Source organism: Corvus hawaiiensis, chromosome 19 (genome assembly GCF_020740725.1).
Source record: "Corvus hawaiiensis isolate bCorHaw1 chromosome 19, bCorHaw1.pri.cur, whole genome shotgun sequence".
Classification (NCBI taxonomy): domain Eukaryota; kingdom Metazoa; phylum Chordata; class Aves; order Passeriformes; family Corvidae; genus Corvus; species Corvus hawaiiensis.
This window is the reverse complement of record NC_063231.1, coordinates 748078-767031: the sequence shown is the minus strand read 5'-3', so window position 1 is coordinate 767031 and position 18954 is coordinate 748078. Positions and strand designations below refer to the sequence as shown.

The 18954-nt window shown below is 61.9% G+C and overlaps 1 protein-coding gene across 2 annotated transcripts; it reads left to right on the top strand.

Moving 5' to 3' along the window:
• The first annotated feature begins 14112 nt into the window (after positions 1-14112).
• Positions 14113-18678, top strand: CBX4 (chromobox 4). Of its 2 annotated transcripts, XM_048323730.1 has the most exons (5): positions 14113-14300; positions 14396-14439; positions 15122-15187; positions 15855-15921; positions 16443-18678. In XM_048323730.1, the coding sequence occupies exons 1-5, from the start codon at positions 14232-14234 to the stop codon at positions 17775-17777; spliced, it is 1581 nt and encodes a 526-aa protein (XP_048179687.1). In that variant the 5' UTR covers positions 14113-14231; the 3' UTR covers positions 17778-18678. The 2 variants fall into 2 exon arrangements, with proteins under 2 accessions (XP_048179687.1, XP_048179688.1); XM_048323731.1 differs by lacking the exons at positions 14113-14300; positions 14396-14439; positions 15122-15187; positions 15855-15921 and adding an exon at positions 15953-16328.
• The last annotated feature ends 276 nt before the right edge of the window (positions 18679-18954 follow it).

Here is an 18954-nt window from a genome sequence, read left to right as displayed (position 1 = left end):
TTCCCAGCCAGTAAAAGACAATAGGAAGAGATGAAGTAGATAATTTGGAGTGTTATTTTTCCACTATTAAAATGTCATTCAGCAATGTGGAAATCACTCAGGATTCGTTTAGTTAAAGACTCTGCACTGCAGCTTTCCAGCATGTGGAGTAAGCTGGGTTCTGTTTGAAGCAGGGCTCAGCTCTGGGTGTGCATCACTGGGACCAATTGCCTCCCTTGGCCACTCTGCCATGCCTGGTGTGCCCTGAGTGTCGCTCTGCCAGCAGGAGACTTCAGGTGTCTGTCCCTGTGCTCCCCACTGGAGCTCCCCATGCCCCTGGCACACTCTGACCCCACTTTGCCACAGTCAGGGACACAAAGGCGTGGAGCTGGTCCCCAGATGCTCCCAAGGACCAGCAGCACTCACGTCCCAGTGACCCGATTCCAGTCTCAGCCTGTCCATTAGCTTGTGATGCCATTATTTAACTCACACTGGAGATCCACAACCGTCTGAGCTTGTCTGGGGGGCCAGATGGGATCTGTGAAGCCAACCAGAGCCCTCTGGCAGTGCCTGGGATAGCGCTGGAAGCAACCTTGGGATTTTCCTGCAGTGCAAAGATGGCAACGAGTCACACACTGGACAGGGCAGTGTATTTCCAAGGTCCTTCTGGCCTGTCCCCAAGATTTTCCTTTGTGACACTCTTTGCCATCTGAAAAAAAAAAAAAACCCAAGAAACAAAAAAGAAGCCAAGCTTCGGTCCCTACAGAGGAGGAAAGAGGATCCTAGGGACAGTGACCCTCACGTGGCGTCTTCTCGGTCGCCGCCCTGAGCGTTGCATTAGCGGCAGCTGAGCAGCCAAAAATAGCCCCTCGCGAAGGTAAATAGTCAGTGTAAGCCTCTTTAGCCTCAGCCTTGAGCTGACACATCCTCCTGCCTCCCGCTGCCGGGGGGAAGGCGAGCAGGGCGGAACGAAAACGGAGCCCTCTGTCCCTGGTAACGCTACGCTCTGTAATCCCGGTGGGAACCCGATCCTGCGCCTGGAACCCTGAGGAGAGGGGAAGAGAGCAGCCTGACACCTCGAGAGGGAGACTGGGCTGGTCCCAGGACACCTGGGCACGGGGGGAGAGGGGAGAGGTGCCACGCGGTGTCCCGAGGCTGGGAGGGGGCGCGGAACGGGGTCAATGGGTCAGCTTCGTTTGTCCTTGGCACTGAGCACTGACCACACAGGTCTGGCCAAACCGCCCCCTGGAGTTTGCTGCACTGGGGAAATTGTCACCTGGGAGTGGGGCAGGGGCAGGTGAGGGGCTTGGTGCCAACGTCCCAGGGCTGGGTGTGTTTGGATGTGGCTCTTTGGCTGTTTTGTCAAGGGACGCTGCCTGTCAAATGAAAAATTACAGCTCGCAAGAACAAAGAGACTCACCTGCCTAAAAAGAATTTCAAACCCAACGTAGCCTGTCCTCCTAGGCTGGCTGATTAATCCCCGGGTCGCTCCGCTTGGGCCATAAAAATAGACCAGTCCGGCCGGCTGGAGCTCACGGGCACATCCTGCCCCGGGCACAGCCCAGCCCTGCCCGAGCGCGGCGCCCCGGGCTCTGCACGCCCTTTATTTGGCTCATTTGAACACAAACACAGCTCCCAATGTGGTTTCACGGCACCTGGAAGAGCAGCAGAGGCTGGGGCAGCTCCGGCAGAGCCCAGCAGGAGCTGTGCCAGCGGTGCCGGCTCGGACTCGCCGTGGGGCTGCCGGGGCTCTGCAGCGAGGAGCGGCCAGGCTGGCGCTGCCCATCCAGAGCCAGCGGAGCGCGGGTGGGGAAAGCCCTGCTGCAGCAGCACGTGGCTCAGCCCCACACCCAGTCCTTCCCAAAACCACAGGAGTGAGCACGGACACGGCTCAGGCATCCCAGCAAAGGGACCTGGGGTCAGCCAGACTTTGAGTGGTGCTCCTTGCCGACGGTGAGGGATTCTTTGGCAGCCCTCCAGTGCCCCAGTACACCAGGTCCCTCTGAATTCAGCAAGTTCAGGCCCTGCCAAAGCTCCTGCTCCATGTGGCAAAGCAGCAGCAGGAGAAGTAGCAGCCCAAGGACTCTTCCTGGGATTTTTGATTTTGTTTGGCTTGGGTTTGTCTTTCAGAAACCACAAACAAGTTCAGCTTCTTCTGTCTGCAGCCGGGGCTTGACTAACCTTGGCGGTGGCAGAGGCGGCAGGGAGGTGCTGAGGGATGGGCATCTGCCAGAGTCCTCTCTGCTCTCCAGAGGTTTCTGCAGGAGAGACACGGGGGCTGCCACAGAGCCCAGGGACCTGGCAAACACCCCGGCACAGCGATCCTGACGCCTGCATGACCCCGAGCCCTCAGCACTGGGCAGAGCCTGTGCTGTGGATGAAGGCAGAGAGCCCTTTGGTGCTGCTCGTGCTGGGGAGCAAAGGCACCTGCCAGGAGGGCTGCCTGGCCCAAATCGGCTCCAGAAGCTGGGTCCTGGTTTCAGGAACCCAATTTCCACATATTGCAGGTGAGGGTAGGCAGTGAAAAACTTCCAGCCGTGACTGAAAACCCTGGACACAGCCCAAACACCAGCTGGCCTTCAGGCCCTCTGCCAAGGTGATAAAACTGCCCCATGCCGATGCCGACAGCAGCAGGAGCACTGGGAAAACGCTGCCGCCCCTCCCCAGGGATCGGGAACAGCGGAGACAGCACAGTCCGGGCTCTGGAGCAGCCCTATGCCGCGACAGCACCCACCCCGGCCGGGATGCAGCGTGGCCAGGACGGGCTGGGAAAGGAAAGGGTGCGGGAGAGCCGGGGCACCGAACAGGGTGCAGAGCTGGGGGACGCTGCGTCCCCTCCCGCAGGTGTGTGGGGACAGGGCAGGTGTGGCTGCCACAGCCGGAGGGTCACAGCCGCCCTGGCATAAGCTCCAAGGAGCCCGTGCTCAGGGTGGCAGGAAAGGGTTAAGGAGCTGCCGGAGCGGGAATGAGAGCAGGGAATTCAGCTGCTGACGCAGGTAGGATCTGCCGGCGCATCCCCGTGCAGACACAGCAGCGTCACTCTCAGCTCCTGAGCTGCTTCAGAGCGCTCTGGGAGCGGGGAGTGGGCGGCCGAGCCAGCCCCACGCAGGGAGCAGACCGGGGCCCCCCTGGGCTGTCACCCCCCATGGCACTGCCCGGGCCACCCCGGGATGCCCACCCCTGTCCTTGCTGCCACGAGCACGGCCTGACCCAGCCCTTCTCCAGCAAACTGCAGCTGGAAGGACGCTCCGTGCTCCAGGATGGTCACAGGCATCACGGAGCTCTGGGGCAGAGCCGGGCCGGAGCTCTGCCAGGAGAGGGGCACTGTGGGGCAGTCATGAAGGGTCCACACGTGCCAACCTCTCTGGTCCGGAAAAATTGCTTCTCAGCTTTTGGGTCATAAAAAGACTCAGAACAAGCGGGGCTGGAATAGGTGACACAGGAAGAAACAGACAACTGAGACTCAGAGAGGGACAGACAGAGCCCTGAGGAAAGCGAGGGACAGAGAGGACACAGCCCCCAGGTCTGCGCAAATGGCTGCAGCAAGACCTGACCTTGCCAGAGCTGGGATGGTTCTCAAGAGTCCTTGGGATGGGGAGGTTCCCCCGACAAAGGACCATTTCCTACACAGGTGCATCAGTGCTGGCATCTGGGTTCTGCCACATCGTCCCTGCCAGAGCCAGGGAAGTGGCCAGTGTGGGGCCATGGATCCAGTGTGGGGCCGTGGATCTGGGGTGGGGCCGTGGATCTGGGGTGGGGCTGTGGATCTGGGGTGGGGCCGTGGATCCAGTGTGGGGCCGTGGATCTGGGGTGGGGCTGTGGCTCTGGGGTGGGACTGTGGATCTGGGGTGGGGCCGTGGATCTGGTGCGGGGCCATGGATCTGGTGTGGGGCCATGGATCTGGGGTGGGACTGTGGATCCAGTGTGGGGCTGTGGATCTGGGGTGGGGCTGTGGATCCGGTGTGGGGCTGTGGATCCAGTGTGGGGCTGTGGATCTGGTGTGGGGCTGTGGATCCAGTGTGGGGCTGTGGATCTGGGGTGGGGCTGTGGATCTGGGGTGGGGCCGTGGATCCGGTGTGGGGCCGTGGATCTGGGGTGGGGCTGTGGATCCAGTGTGGGGCTGTGGATCCAGTGTGGGGCTGTGGATCTGGGGTGGGGCTGTGGATCTGGGGTGGGGCTGTGGATCCAGTGTGGGGCTGTGGATCCAGTGTGGGGCCGTGGATCTGGTGTGGGACTGTGGATCCAGTGTGGGGCTGTGGATCCAGTGTGGGGCTGTGGATCTGGGGTGGGGCTGTGGATCTGGGGTGGGGCTGTGGATCCAGTGTGGGGCCGTGGATCTGGTGTGGGACTGTGGATCCAGTGTGGGGCCGTGGATCCAGTGTGGGGCCGTGGATCTGGTGTGGGGCCATGGATCTGGGGTGGGGCTGTGGATCCAGTGTGGGGCTGTGGATCCGGTGTGGGGCTGTGGATCTGGTGTCTCCACGGTGTGTGGGACACCAGGGGCAAGAGCAGAACCTGGCAAGGGGCTCTTTGCACCAAGCCCCTGCCAGAGCCACGTGTGCCGCCCTCCAGGAGCCGCTGGGAAGTCAGGCCCGATGGAAATATAATGGGATAATCGATGGCCCATTGTTGCTCGGCTTAATTTAGCTGCTCAGGCAGGGAATGAACAGAGCGAACATACGTAAGCAGGAGCCAAGGCGGGAGATGAATCAGCCCTGCATCTTCTGTGGCACAGGGGACAGGACAGGCACGGGCACCTGCCGGGCCCGGGGCTGAGCCCCCAGACGCCGTGGCAGCGGCCCAGGGCGTGGGGAGGTGGCATTATTGAGATTTACTTTGCTTTGTCTAACGCCAGGTCTGAAATGGCTGCACTGGGCTCAGTGTTACATACCTGCATGGCCAAAACTCACTTGGAAGTTGCAGCAGGAGCAAGGAAGCTGCTGGGTGCGCTGGGACAGGGAGCTGGGTGCTGGGGCCACAGCTTGGGAAGGACACAGCTGATGATGCCAGGGCTCAGGAAGGACACAGCTCCTGCCAGGGCTCCCCTCAGCCACAGCCTAGCTCCCTATTCCAGGAGAGCCTGCCAGCCTGTGCCCAGCCCAGCTCGGAAGGCCCCAGGGGATGCAGTTTGGGGACAGCCCTCCCACCCTCTCCCAGTGCCTGGCCCCAGCTCTGCAGCCTTCACACTTTGCCCGGCAGCTCAGCGGTGCTCACCCTGATACCTGGGGAATCGCCCTTCCTCCTCACCGTCTGTCTTCCTCACATTCCTCCTGGCTGGCTCACACCCGCCCGGCCCAGCAGCTCGGGCTTTGCTCGTGAATCAGCCCCCGTGGGGTGACAGGGCCGTTCCCTGCCCCTCTCTGCATGGATGTGGATGAGTTTGCTGCTCCTTCCCCTCTGCCTGGGCTCCGGCTGCCCCATTCCGCCCCTCGAGACGCCTCCGAGCCCGAGCATCCCCAGGGATGGATTTGCAGTGTGGCTTCAGCCTGGATTTCATTTCCAGGCTGTCAGCCCATGCCAGTCTCTCCTGGTCCCACTGACTCCCGGTCCTGGCATCCGCAGCACCTCCCGTGCCATGCGCTGCCACTGCCACTCCACCGAGGGTGACACTGGATAGCAGCAGCTCTGGATCCCCAGCCCTCAGGAGAGCGCTGCGGATGAAGTCAGCAACGCCCGTCCCGGGCTCTGGGAGCAGTGGGAGCAGTGGGACACAGCCTGGGCAGCAGTGGGCTGGGGGAGACCCAGAGCCCCCTCTCCATGGGGTTGCCCCGGCCCCAGCCCCGATTCCCGGTAGCGGCTCCCCGGGATGCCCCTGCACACGGAGATGCCGCGGGCCCGGCGCCAGCGCCCTCCCCACGCTGCCTTTTATGGCCCTGCTGCAGCCAAAGCCCAAACATGGGCTGCGGGAACGCGGAGCTGGAGCCTCCCCGGGGCTGGCCCTGACGCCGTGAAGGTGCCCCAGACACCCCCAGCTCGGGCAGGCGTGCTCAGGGAGCTGGGACTGAGCAGCGAAGTGCTCCGTGTCGGCAGCACCGCAACTACTGGGGTCCCCAAATTCTGCCCCTTGCAACCCCCATCGCTGCCCCTCGCAGCGCCCATCCTGCCTCGGACAGCCCCGCGCCCCTGCCTCGTGCTCCAACCTGCGCACGGCGTCACCTCACACCCCCTGTCCCCCCCAAACCGTCGTGTCCCTGCAGACCCACCGTGCCCCAGAGCAGCAGGGTTACACCAGCGCTCCTGATGTCCCCTCCAGCATGGGGAGCACAAGGAGTCTGCCTGTGCCGTATTTCCTGGCTGCGGGCAGTAAATCCTCGGGGCTCAGGACAGCCGCTGTGACAGTAATGACAGAGCCCCATGAATCAGCCTTGCCCTGCAATCCCGGCTGCCTGGGCAGAGCATCAGCATCGCCCCGGCACAGGAGATCCCCTCAAAACCCCTCAGCAGCGCCAGTGCTCCTGGGATGGGCATCTCAGCCTCGTGCCCAGTGCCAGGGCAGCTGCAGGGGAGTGGCAGAGCCAGGGCATGTGCTGGGGAGTGAAGGAGCAAGCTCAGGAAGAAAAGCATCTCTCATGCTGCCCAAGAGACAGCTGGAGTTCCCAGAACCTGCTCAGCATCCCCAGGGGAAAGCAGACAGCAAGCAGCAGCCTAAAAATAGCTGCCCAGGGCACACACAGTCGCCTGAGAGAAGGGGAAGTGAAAAGGAAGATGGGCTGCAGTTTTCCAAGGAACAGCCCCCAGCCCTGCTCTCTATCCATCTCCCATGGGTGAATTGCAGTCTTTGCTGCAACGTCTTCACCTGAATGTTCGGCATGAGGAAGCATCCAAGGGTCAGGCACTGACACCCACGGAGCCCAGGACAGTGTCACTGTGGGACAGGAGCACTGTGCCAGGTAGGAGCAGCGCAGGATCCCTGGAGCCCCTTGAGTCCCTTAGCAAATAGTTGGCTGTATATAACCAAATCCAGGTAGTCCAAGGAAGGGCAGAGGTTGGAGGAGCCAGTCTAACCAGTCAGCGACCAGTTGTGTCTCCCAGCTGTGCTCACTCAGCACCTGTGTGGCTGTTCCCAGGCACAGAAACCCAGTGTGAGCAGTGCAGGGCTCGGCCGGAGCCCAGGGCCTGCTCTGCCCTGTCCAACACGTGCAAAGGGCTCACATATCATCAGCCTTTGGGTTTAAAGAATTCATAGGCCATGAAAATGTCTTCCAGGCCCAAGGCTGAGCTTTCTGCCACGGCAGAGGGACCAGTGCTGTGTTTGGGTGCTGAGTCACCCAAATCACGGAATCACTGTGCCCAAGCCCTGCTGATCAGCAGGAGCAGGGGCATGGAGCAGCCCCCACAATGCCTTGAATTGAGGTTCTGCCCTGTAGAGACCAACAGCTTCCTTCCCCCAGGCAAAGCATCCATCTCCTGATGGGTTTAGTGCAGTTCGACCTGGGTTGGACTAAGCGGCTTTGGAGCAGGCAGACCTGGTGACAGCACAACACGTGGCGGGCAGACAGCGTGGCCAGGAAATCTTTCTCAAACCTTTGAAAACAAAAATACTCAGTTTAATCCTCTGAGGGGATGAAGTGCCAGGGCAGTCTGTGGGTTGGTGAAATTGTCTCGCAGTCAGGGCTCAGCAGAACCTGCCGGGGTGCGGGCGGAAGGAAGCCGGAGGGAAGGGCTGAGAGGAGCTGTGCCGCCGCCTCGGCTCAGGTGCAGGGATGGAAACTGCCTGACCGCAGAGCTGAGCACGCTTCCTCCCTCCCCTCACACCAGCGCCCTGCACGCCAGCGGGGCTCAGGCAGGAACCCTGCAGAAACTGGGGCGTCTCTGCCAGATGATGCTTTTTGTGGCCACTGGACACCAGCAGTGGCTCTGCTGGAGGGGAGGAGGGCAGGGGCCGCAGCCTCTCGTTCCTGTGCAGCAGCACTCGGCTGGGTTGGGGCTGCACAGTCTCTCCGTGCACAGCAAAGCTGCCGAATCCAAGCCGGCAGCTCCCAGCTGGCTCCTGAGCAAGGATCCCGCAGCCATTCCTGTAAGGACAGACCCCAGCTCACAGCCCCCCACGGCACAGTACAGCACAACGCCGACCATGGCTGCTCTGCAGCAGCCACAGCTCGTGGTGCCACCAGCCAGGACCCCACATCCCTGGGGATGACGATGGGCCCTAGGGTGTCTCCCAGCCCCCAGAGCCCGAGGGTCCCCGTCTCCAGGGCAGCACCTCCGCAGTGCCCACAGCAGCTCAGCCCAGGGCTCAGCTCTGCTGTGCTGGGTGATTTGTCCACGTGCCAGCTCTGCCGTGTGGCATGCCCGGACCACGAGGCAGGACATGTGCTGACAAGGCCCTCGCTGCCGCTCTTCCCACAGGTCCCCGAGCGGTCCCAGCCCCAGCCCCAGCCGGTAATTATCAGCTCTGTCTGTGGGCGATCACCACTCTCATCATCGCTCTGCCCGGGGAGGGGAGGCCAGGGTGGCACTTTGGATCAGCACGATGTGGCATCAGACTGCTCTTCCAGAGGAGCTGCTCCCAACCTTGGCAGTGCCAGGTGCTGCACAAACAGCTGTGGGAGCAGAGCACAGGCAGAAAAGCTCACAGTACCCCCAGCACAGGTCCCAGCATGAGAGGGCTGCAACTGTCCTCGGCTGTAATCTTAGCAGATCAATCAATCAGTCTCTGTGCTTAAATAGCTTGGCATGACCAGTCCAGTTTCCCCTGCAGCTAGGGAAGGCCTTGTGGATGCTTCTTCATCCCAGGAAGCTTTGCTTGCACGACTGGGAGACAGGAGGGTTTGAGTGTGAGATGAGGTGGCTGTGGATGCTGTGCTCGGCTTTTCCTTGGCTCAGCCCAGCTCCTGCCCAAGAGGGAGAAGTGGCACTGGGTGCCTGGAGGCTCAGCAGGAGGAGTGGGCATGGGGCCATCCCTGCACCTGAGGAGCGTCCTCGCTGCCACCGTGGGCGGGTGCAGCCGTGCCGGGGACACACGCACAGACCCAGTTCTGATGGAGAAAATCTCATCATTGCACTCAGCTGCCAAGGAACAGCATCAGCTTAAGTGATAAGAGAGGGAAGAGGTCCAAGGACAGATCTCTCCAGGGCTGCTTGGATCTGAGGAAGGTGCAGGGCAGGACGGGGCTGGAGCGGGTATCAGGCTCCCCGTGTGGGGAAGCGGTTCCCGTCTCCCTCTGCTCCAGGGGGTGGGAGCACTTCCCGGTGCTCTCTGCCTGCTGTCCCAGGCAGCTTGCATTGCTCTGAGGATGTGGGGCAGGCAGGACCTGCTCCCACCAGCTGTGTGCTGAGCCTTGTGCTGTCACAGCCAGGGACAGAGGGACTTCAGTGCCTCTTTCCTCTGAATTTCTCCCGACTTGCCTGGCTCTAAGAAGATTAAAGACAGATGGTCTCTGAGGCTCCCTCACTGGCACCCATGCTTGAGGTTGTGCGGGGGAAGGCACAGCAGAAAAGAGCCCTGGGGAAGGGGGGTTATTCCCAGCCGAGTGCCCGAGGGATGGAGCATCCTGGGAACCTGCTCTCAGGTGCTGCCCTCCCTGCCCGTGCTAGCTGCAGCTCTGCAGAGCAGGGCTGTCCCTCCTTCCTCCGGGGCTGCCTCATTCATGGTGAGCTCCAGTGCTGAGGGGAGCCCAGCCATGCTCCCAAAGCAGCTGCTCTGGGTAACGCTGCCCCGTGTCCCCTGCGCCTCAGCCCCTCCATCAGCTACGCAAAAACTGCTCCGTTGTGCTGTGCTGAACTGCTGTGGGAGCACTCGGTGAGCTCCTGCAAGTGTCTCCTTCCTGAGGATTCTGCTCACAATCTCCTCTGGCTTGCACTGGCAGCAGCACCAGAAAAAAGCATTCACCTAATGCGGCCCCATGTGCAGCAGCAGCAGCAGCAGCAGCGATGCACTTGTGAAGCCATTTAAATTTCCACGTGATGACCCAGTTCGGGGTGGTTTCGCCTCTGGATTTTCCCACTGCTGCTGCCTCTGGGTGGGTGGTGGCAGCTCCAGACCCTGCTGCTGTGCTGGATTTTAAGGCCACCACACTGAGAGCCTCAGCCTCGAGTGCTCGGGCTCTTCATGGTGCTTTCCTAAGCGTTACAAAATGCTGGCTACTCGGTGCTGAGGACACCCGTGTGTGCTTCATGGCTCTGGATGTTTTACAGAAAGCCTCAAAGGATGAACAGTTTTGCAAAGGGTTTTTTGCTGCTGCCTGTTACACTGGGGGCAGGGCACATGTCACTTCAGCTGCTGCAGTGAAGGTGGTGGGGATGCTCCGGGGGGTTTTAGTGCATGTGTTGGAGTAAATTCCAGCCCAGCTGCCAGACTTGACTCTTCCCTCACCATTTTGAGCCAGCAATCACTGAGCTTCCCCACACCAGCACTGGGGCTGAGCTGCAAGGCAGAGGGGCAGCCTGTATTTAGAAGGAGACAATAATTGCAAGTCAGATTTGCTTGTTCAATACTCTATTGACAGATTTGCCTTGGCAACCTGGAACAGGGTTTCATTGTTCACATCGTACTTCATGGCATCCTATTGATTGGGTGGGTGGGTTTAGGTTTTTGTGGGTTTGCTTTTTTTTGTTGTCTCTTTTTCCAAGCCTACCTACTCATCCTCTTCTTGTCTTTCTCCGGCACAGTGTTGACCTCAGCAAGGGCTGTGTCGTAATCTGTTTTTCAGACTGGCCACAACTTCCAATGCAAGCCAGAGCTGACAAAAGCAGAAGGGCAAATCCTGGAGCCCAGCTGGCCAAGGCTGCGGGCGGCCAGGTAGGGATGAATGGGGCCAGTGCCCTCCCCCCTGCTCCAAGGACATGGCAAAGTCGGTGCCTGGCCCCCTGTGAGAGTGGCCTTGAAGGAAACGCTGTAACTATCCACGAATTAACTTCTGTTATTATTTGGTGCTCAGCCTGGTGTGCTCCTGGCTTTGCAGACGGGGTAGGAACCACCAGCCTTGCTGGGGCAGAGGGGAGGAAAAGGTGAGCACCCAAACTGCAGCCTTGGAATCGCCTTGGTGGAGCTGGAGGATTGCAGCTGGAAAAGAATTGCTGGTTTGAATTGCTAATAATGATACAGACTAATGAGCAACATCAGAAATGATGGCATGTGTAATCAGTGCTGCTTGATGGCAAACACAGAGCGGGGCTGCAGGAGCTGCTGGCGTACGGGGCAAGGGGAAGCGGAGCAGCTTCTTTTGGAGAGGCAGAACCCACCCCAAGCAAGGCACTGCCACAGAGCTGACTCTGGGTCCGGGGTGAGAACTTTATAAATAATGATGAAAAGAATAAACATAGACAGACATCAGCTCTAGGTACATGGAGGGAACGTGGCCAGCAAGTATTTGAGGGGAAATTACCTTGGTATGGTTCCTAGCACCTGCAGGAAGCCCATCTGTCTCTGGCTGTTAGAGGTTTTGTCTTACAGCTGCACCCCAGCAGCCCCACCTCGGGATCACAGGGGGCTGGAGCCCCCACCCCTCCACCTGGGACAGAGTCCTCCTGCCGGGAGCAGCAGCACCCATCGCTCAGGCTCTGCAGAGAAGGAGGAATCTGAATTTTTGGCCAGGAGTGCAGTGACAGGGAGGGTACGCACTGAATGTGTGTCTGTGCCTTGTACCTGCCTGATCCACCGGCAAACCAGCAAGGAACTGCCCAGGGCCAACCCTCTCCTCTCTTGGCTTTAAAGGCAGCGGTTGGCTCCTGTTCCTTTTGGTCAGAACAGGAACCCTTTTCCTTGTCTCATCCCAGCGTTATGCCCCAGCCAGTCAGGAAGAGGCAACAGTTGGAAATGCTTCCCACTTTCCCTATTTAGGCTATTTTATGTGGTTCAAATAAGGTGTCCTCTTTGGGCCTGACAAAGAGAAAGATGTATCAGTTCATGAACTGCTGCTGCCTGAGCAAGGTAAGAGACAGAAAATCACCACCATTACCATCATTATTGTGAATCATGTGCAATCAGCCCCGTAACAGAAAGCAGATGAAGATCCTACACGAACCCGAAGGACGGGAGCTGCTGCTGAGCCATGGGAGCCAGGGGCCAGGCAGTGATTAAAATGCTTTTAATATTGGTTTTCAGTGTTGTTTCACTTTTTTTTTTTTTTTTAATATATATTATATTTCATCAACAGTCTCTCGTACTGCTCCTGAGGCAGGCTCTAAAAGACACCAAGGATGTCTGGTCACATGTTTAAAAAAATATTTAAAAAAAAATTATATATATATATATATATATATATATATATATATATATATATATATATATATATATGTATGCAGCCAGCTCTGCCCTCCTCATCGCCTATTCCTGACTGTGTCCTGGGAAGAGCAGAGCTTTCCCAGCCAGGCTGGATCCGGAGCTGGACGTGCTCTGCAGCTTACCCAGGCTGGGGAGGAATCGCACCAAACCGTGCTCGTCCCTGGGCATTTAGTTTTATTGCGAGCATTAGTGGTTTGTGCTCGGCTTGTCTCCTCTGGCAACAGGAGAAGCTGGAAATGTCAAAGGGGAGGGTTAACAAACTCCGCTGGCATAAATTTCAATGAATGTATGTTTCTTAGGAAAACCGCTAAGTTAAAAAAAAAAAAATTAAATCTTCCCGTGTGTGTTTTCCTTGGGCTGCTGTTCACAATGGATAATAATTCTTACATTAAGCCCCTTCGGCCCTCCAGGGAAATCAAAATTGTAATATCAGTTTGCTTTTTATTGGCTCGGCTCTGCGATCGCGGCGGCTGCGTCTTTGTTAGGGGCTGCGGCGCGGTGACATTCAGCGGTGCCTCCCGGTGTGTCCCCCTCCGGTGCCTCCGCACCTCCGGGCCCGGGCAGGGCCCCCGAGGGTGCGGGCTGCTGCTGGCCGGGGTCGCGGCGGCCGGGCGAGCCCGCGGGCCGGGCTGGGACCGAGCCCGGGGGAACGAGGAACGTGCTCGGGGGACGGGGGTGCTGCCCTACCCGGGCAAAGGAGCCGCTCCGGGCCCGGTGCCGTTCGAGCTCAGCCCCGCCGCTCCCGGCGAAAGTTGCCGGGAGCCCCACGGGCGGCCCGGCCCCGCGGGGACCAATCGCCCTAGGCGAGGGCCGGCGGGACGCCGCGGCCCGGCAGAGCCGGGGGGGAAAAGGGGGACGGTGGCACCGAGATCCCCCGCCCACGCCAGCCCCAGGGACGGCCCCCTTGTCAGCGGGCAAGGAGACTCCGGTTGCTCCGGGGCGCCGGCTCGGGGACACAGCCGGGCACCTGAGAGGACCGAGTCCCGTGAGCCGAGCCCCCCGGGACGGGTCGAGGGTTCCTCGCCGCCTCGGGTATCACCCCACGCGTGCCCGCGGCCCCGCCGTCCTGCCCCGGCCGTGCGGCGCCCGGGGCGCTCCCATAGCGGCGGCGGGAGGCCCGGAGGTGCCGGCCCGCACGGCGGGGGCTGCACGGGGCTCACACCGGGACGGTGTCCGGCCCCGCTCCACCTGTCCGGGGAAAGGTGCCTCCCGCTCCGGCACCGCCACGTTTCCCGGAGCAGCGCAGGGAGCGGCCGGGTGGCCCCGCTGGCAGCCGCGGACACGCGTGTGCTCCAGCCTGCTCCCCGCGATCCGCTCCACGAGGAGGGAGTGCGCGGAGCCGCCCGCACCGGGCTCCCCGAGCGGCCCCGCCGCCGTGCGCGGCTTCCGGCACCGGGCGGGGAAAGCGCCGCCACCTGCCCCGGGCCCGGGCCCGCTGCCGCCGCCGCTGGGTGTCCCCGGGCCGGGCGCTCCACGGCCGCAGGGACCCGCCGGGCAGCGGGGACAGGGCTTCCCCGGCAGGGTCGGGCCCACGGCTGGCGGCAGCGGCTGGGGCCGTGCCGGGGGTGGACGCCGCCGGGCCCGGGGCACCGCGCGACGTGGCGCAGCGTGGGGCCCTCCCGAGGGCTCGTCCTCCCGCGCATCCTCCGGTCGACCCCTGTCCTCTCGGACAGGTCGCGCACCTGCCCCGCGGGCTGTGCCGCCCCCCGCCAGCCCCGTGGGGGCCGTGCTGAGTCACGCGTGGGGCGGGAGCCGGGCTGCCCGCGCCCCCCTCCCCGCGCCGCCGTGCCCGGCCCCCGCCCGCCCCCTCCCCGCCTCGCTCCCCGGCAGGGCTGCGCCAATCCCCCGGCCCCGCCGCTGACGGGCAGCCGGGCCCGGGAGGCGCCGCCTCCCTGACGTCTCGCTCCGGGATTTGCACGGTTGCGGTGCCGCCGCTCAGTGTCTGTCGGGCCGGCGGCGGGAGCTGCCGGAGCCCGAGCCCAGCTCGGCTGCAGCGCGGCCCGGCCCGGCCCCTCCCGGCTGCGGGATGGAGCTGCCGGCGGTGGGCGAGCACGTCTTCGCGGTGGAGAGCATCGAGAAGAAGCGGATCCGAAAGGTGCGGGGGGCGGCGGCGGGGGGCGCCGGGGGCCGGGGGGCGCCGGGGGTGGCGGTTCCCGCTGACGCCGTGTCTTTGCCTCCCGCGCCGCTCAGGGCAGAGTCGAGTACCTGGTGAAATGGAGGGGATGGTCGCCCAAGTGAGTACCGGCACCGGGCGGGGATGGGGCCGGGGATAGGGGTCTGGGAAGGGCCCCAGCCGGGGCGGCGAGCGGGCGGCGAGAGGCGGCGGCGGGGCCCGGCGGTGACGGCGGCGGGAGCCGAGCAGGCGGCGGCTGATGTGCACCAGAAAATGGCTCCTTCCCCCTTTCCCTCCTCGGGAGTCGGGCTCCATATTGCAGAACCGAGCGGGGAGGGGGGGGCAGGAAGGGGGGGGAAAGGGGGAATAACCGCAAAAATCGTCCGCGTCGCCCCGCAGCCCCGAGAGCCGCTGCCGAGGCGGGGGCAGCACCGGCACCGGAGCGAGCGCGGCCGCTGCGGAGCGTTCGGGGCTTGCATGACAGTGCGGGCGGGGGGGCGCGGGGGGGTCCGGGACGCGGCGGCCGGGTCCCTCCTCCGCCCCGCGGCCGCTTTCCTGGGTCCGGGAAAGGGGATTTGGAAAATTTCATCATGACATGCCTGGAATTCCTCCGGAATAATAACTGCGCTAAATAAACAGTACCGTCCCCGCGCCCGCCCCCCCCCCCCGCCCATCCCCCTCCCCGGGACCCCAGCCTCACACCCTGCTCCCATCGGGCCCGGTGCTGCGGGGTGGCTCTGCCCGGGACCCCGGCCCCGCCGGCAGGGCCCCGCGGTGACGGCCGCTCTCCTCCCCTCTCCAAGATATAACACGTGGGAGCCGGAGGAGAACATCCTGGACCCCCGGCTGCTCATCGCCTTCCAGAACAGGTGAGCGGCGAAGGTTGGGGGATGCGGGAGGGGCGGCGGGACCCTCGCTCCGCGCCGCTCCCGCAATTGCAGATGCGTCACGGAGCCGGGGGCCGCGGCGGGGGCGGGCGCGGGCCGGGCCGGGCCGGGGGCGCGGCCGCGGCGGGGCGGGCGGTGCGGGGCCACCGGGCGACGCCTCCGGGTCAAGGTCCCCACGCCGCGCTCCCCCCCCACGCCGCGCCTCGCGGTGCTTCTCCCCGGGATTCGAGGCCGCGAGTCGAGGAGCGAGGAGGCGGCGCTGCTGCTGCTGCTGCGCTTGGACGGGCTTCGGCTTTTTTTTTTTTTTTTTTTTAAGCCTTTTTTTTTTTTTTTTTTTTCCTCTTTCCGCGCATTTATTTCCTGGAGTGTTTTGGCGCAAACTGTGAACTTCAGCCCTTCTCCGCAGCGGGGAGGCAACAGCGGGGAAGGTGCTTGCTGCTTCCACAGGATGCCCGTGCCCCCGGCCCGCTGCCACCTGCGGGACCCCCGGCCCGCGGCTCCGCACCTGCGGGCCCCGGTCCCCTCCCGCTGCCCCCTCCCTGCGCTCCCGTAGGGTCGCTGCCACTGCGGGAGCTGCCGTGCGTGGGGGGGTGGCGCCGGGGGTCCGTGTGCCGCCCTCGGGCCTCGCCGTGACACTGTGTTCCCGCAGGGAGCGGCAGGAGCAGCTGATGGGATACCGCAAGCGGGGGCCCAAGCCAAAGCCGCTGGTCGTGCAGGTAAAGCGCGGGCGCCCAGCCCCACACCCCCGCGCTCTCTGCCGCGGGCCGTCCCCGGGGAGCTGCTTGCAGCGGGTTTCATCATGCTGAGGAGCCTGCGCGCAGCCCGGGCGCCTCGCAACGCCCCGGGGACCCCCAGCGCTGAGCTCAGCGGGTGCCCCAGCCCCCCCTTCCCTCCCCTCTGGGCCGCGGAGCAGACCCGCTGTGCCCGTGCCCGGGTGGCATTAGCAGGCTGCTCGCGGGCTCGGCAGTGGCGGTCCCGCTCGGCCCTCGTTCCCAGACAGCTGATTGAAGGGGGCTTTTCTTCTTTTCATTGCTTCATTAATCTGGAGCAATGCACAGCCTCTAAGTTGGAGTGGGCTGGGGCCGCCTGCTAGAAGACGTGGTGCCCCAGGATGCAGCGTCCCGTAAGGAGAGCTGCTGCAGGGGCGGGGGTTCCACCCGAGCTTTCGGCACCTGCTGGAGCTCTGGCATCTGGTTCTCCAGCCCTGTCTGACCACAGCTTTGGTTTTGCATTGCAGCTTCCCTCCTTTGCCCGCCGCTCGAACATCCTCACGGGCCTGCAGGACCCAGCCGTGGACACCAGGCCCAAGCTGGACCTCAGCTCCTCTGGCAAGAGCCAGCAGCATCAGTATGAACTCAACAGCAAGAAGCACCACCAGTACCAGCCCAATGGCAAGGAGAGCAGCATGAAGCACCAGTCCCACAGCAAAGGGAAGTATTACTACCAGCTGAACAGCAAGAAGCACCACCACTACCAGCCGGACCCCAAGATGTACGAGCCCCATTACCAGCCCAGCAGCAAAGAGCCGCAGGGCCAGGCCTGCTTGGACAATAACAAGACCCCCCTGGTCACCCACCCAGACAAGTGGGCTCATGGCCCAGCCAAAAACTTGCTGGGCCCAGTCAAGAACCTCACAGCAGAGAGCAAAAACGGAGCCGAGAAGAACCTGTCCAGTGGTACTGGGCCACCCCCCCGGGACAGGGTGACCAGCAATGGCCTTGGGGGAAAGATGAAGATCGTGAAGAACAAAAACAAGAACGGGCGCATTGTGATTGTCATGAGCAAGTACATGGAGAACGGCATGCAGGCGGTGAAGATCAAGTCTGGGGAGCCTCCCCGTAAGCGGGCTGCGGAGGAGAGGACTCCTAAGAAGGGTGGGGAGGAGAAGGTTGAGGCTTGGAGGAAGCCAGGGGAGGAGAGGGTGGTGGTCAGCAATGCCCTGAGTAAAGCAGAGGGCGAGAGCCGGCAGCCCCCTGCAGAGCTGGAGGAAGGTCCCCAAAAGACTCCCTTGGCCAAGGAGCTGCCGCTTCCTCCAGCAGAGCAGCCCTTGCAGCTCACTACCAAGCCGGACCTTGTGCCCTGGTCCCTGAGTCCTGTCTGCGAGCACAGCCCTTCCTCCATGGGACTGAACCTGTCCAGCGCCGGCTCGCGGAAGCGCTGCCTGTCGGAGCCGCACGTGGAGCGGGAGCCGGGCAAGAAGCGCCTGACCTCCCGCAGCATCAGTGCCCCCACCTGCCTCAGCCCCCCGGCCCCCGAGCGGCCGGAGCCGCCTGCCCAGCCGGAGGTCATCCTGCTGGACTCAGACCTGGACGAGCCCATAGACTTGCGCTGCGTGAAGCCGCGGGCGGAGGGTGAGCTGGCCCTGGCACAGGTGAAGCCGGAGCTGCCGCCACCACCACCGGCTGAGAAACCGGCCCCGGAGCCTCCACAGCCCCAGGAGGCCACAGAGGAGGAGGAAGAGGAGGAGGCCGAGTCCCTGCAGGAATTCAAGCCCTTCTTTGGGAATATAATTATCACAGATGTGACCGCAAACTGCCTGACTGTGACCTTCAAGGAGTACGTGACGGTGTGAGGTGGGATGGCAGCTGCTCCCCGTGGGAGCTGCCCGCCCATCCCGGGGCCACCGGCCCCACAGCCTCCCTCCAAGGTACTGGTGCCCCTTCCCCGGAGCCCACGTGCCCCTGCCCGCGCCGCGGCGGCCGAGCCCGCCGTCTCCACCGAGGGGACGCCGGGACAGGGCCGGGCACGGTGGCCATCCCTGCCACGTGGGGTGACCTCGCCGCTGCTCCCGCCCCGCAGCTGGGGGCTGCTCCAGGACCTGCAGGCAATGGGACACACAAGGATGGGACCCGCCAGTTACTCAGAGTTATAGTATTATATTTTAACAGTGCTAACTTGTCAAGTGATTCTTGCTCCCGTTTGTACGTGGTGTTATTGAAATGTATTGTTTGAGCTGAAAGCTGGTCGCTCCCTGGCCACGCTAATATATTTATTTGTAGGTATTTATATAATGAAATATAAAGCCTAGATTTATGGAGCCCCTAGATCACCTTATAAACTATATCAAACGACTATTTTCTGTTTTCCTTTTTAACCATTGAGCATTTGTTAGTCTTGGTCCCTTGCCCTCCCCACGACCCGCAGGACCATCCCGTATATATTTTTTGATACTGTACACATGTGGTGTTTCTATGTGCAAAAAAAATCGTTATCTAAAGCTAAACGAGCTATTATAGAAATTGCTGCTATTAGAAATGTCTAAACTATAAGCTTCCAATTATTAATTGCTTGAATGTAAATATTAAATGGAGATGTTGAAAGTGCATTTGATGTTCTGCAGCTAGTGTAGATCGGAGTGCAAAGCCCAGCTGCTGCGAGCTGCCAGCGGCGCATCCTGGTCTGAGGGCTGTGTCACAGGGGAAGAAATGTATCATGCAATCATGGCAAAGGACTATAAACCTTTACAAAAACTACCGGGATTTGGAGTGCGTTTATTACAGCATTACGGATGGCAGGTCCCTGTGTGGGCAGGCTGCAGCTGGGCTGCCCCAGAGCCAGTATCTGCAGGTTAAAAATTGGCTCTGAAATGCAGCGTGTTGAATATAGGTCAGTTTTCACCCCAGGAGTGTTGTGCCCACAGTGCTGAGGGCACTCCGTGTTGTGGGTGGGCAGCGAGGCCACAGGAGCAGTGCCCAGGCAGGGCTGGCCTCCTCCAGAGTGGGCTGTGGGAGCTGTGTGATGGGAACCTG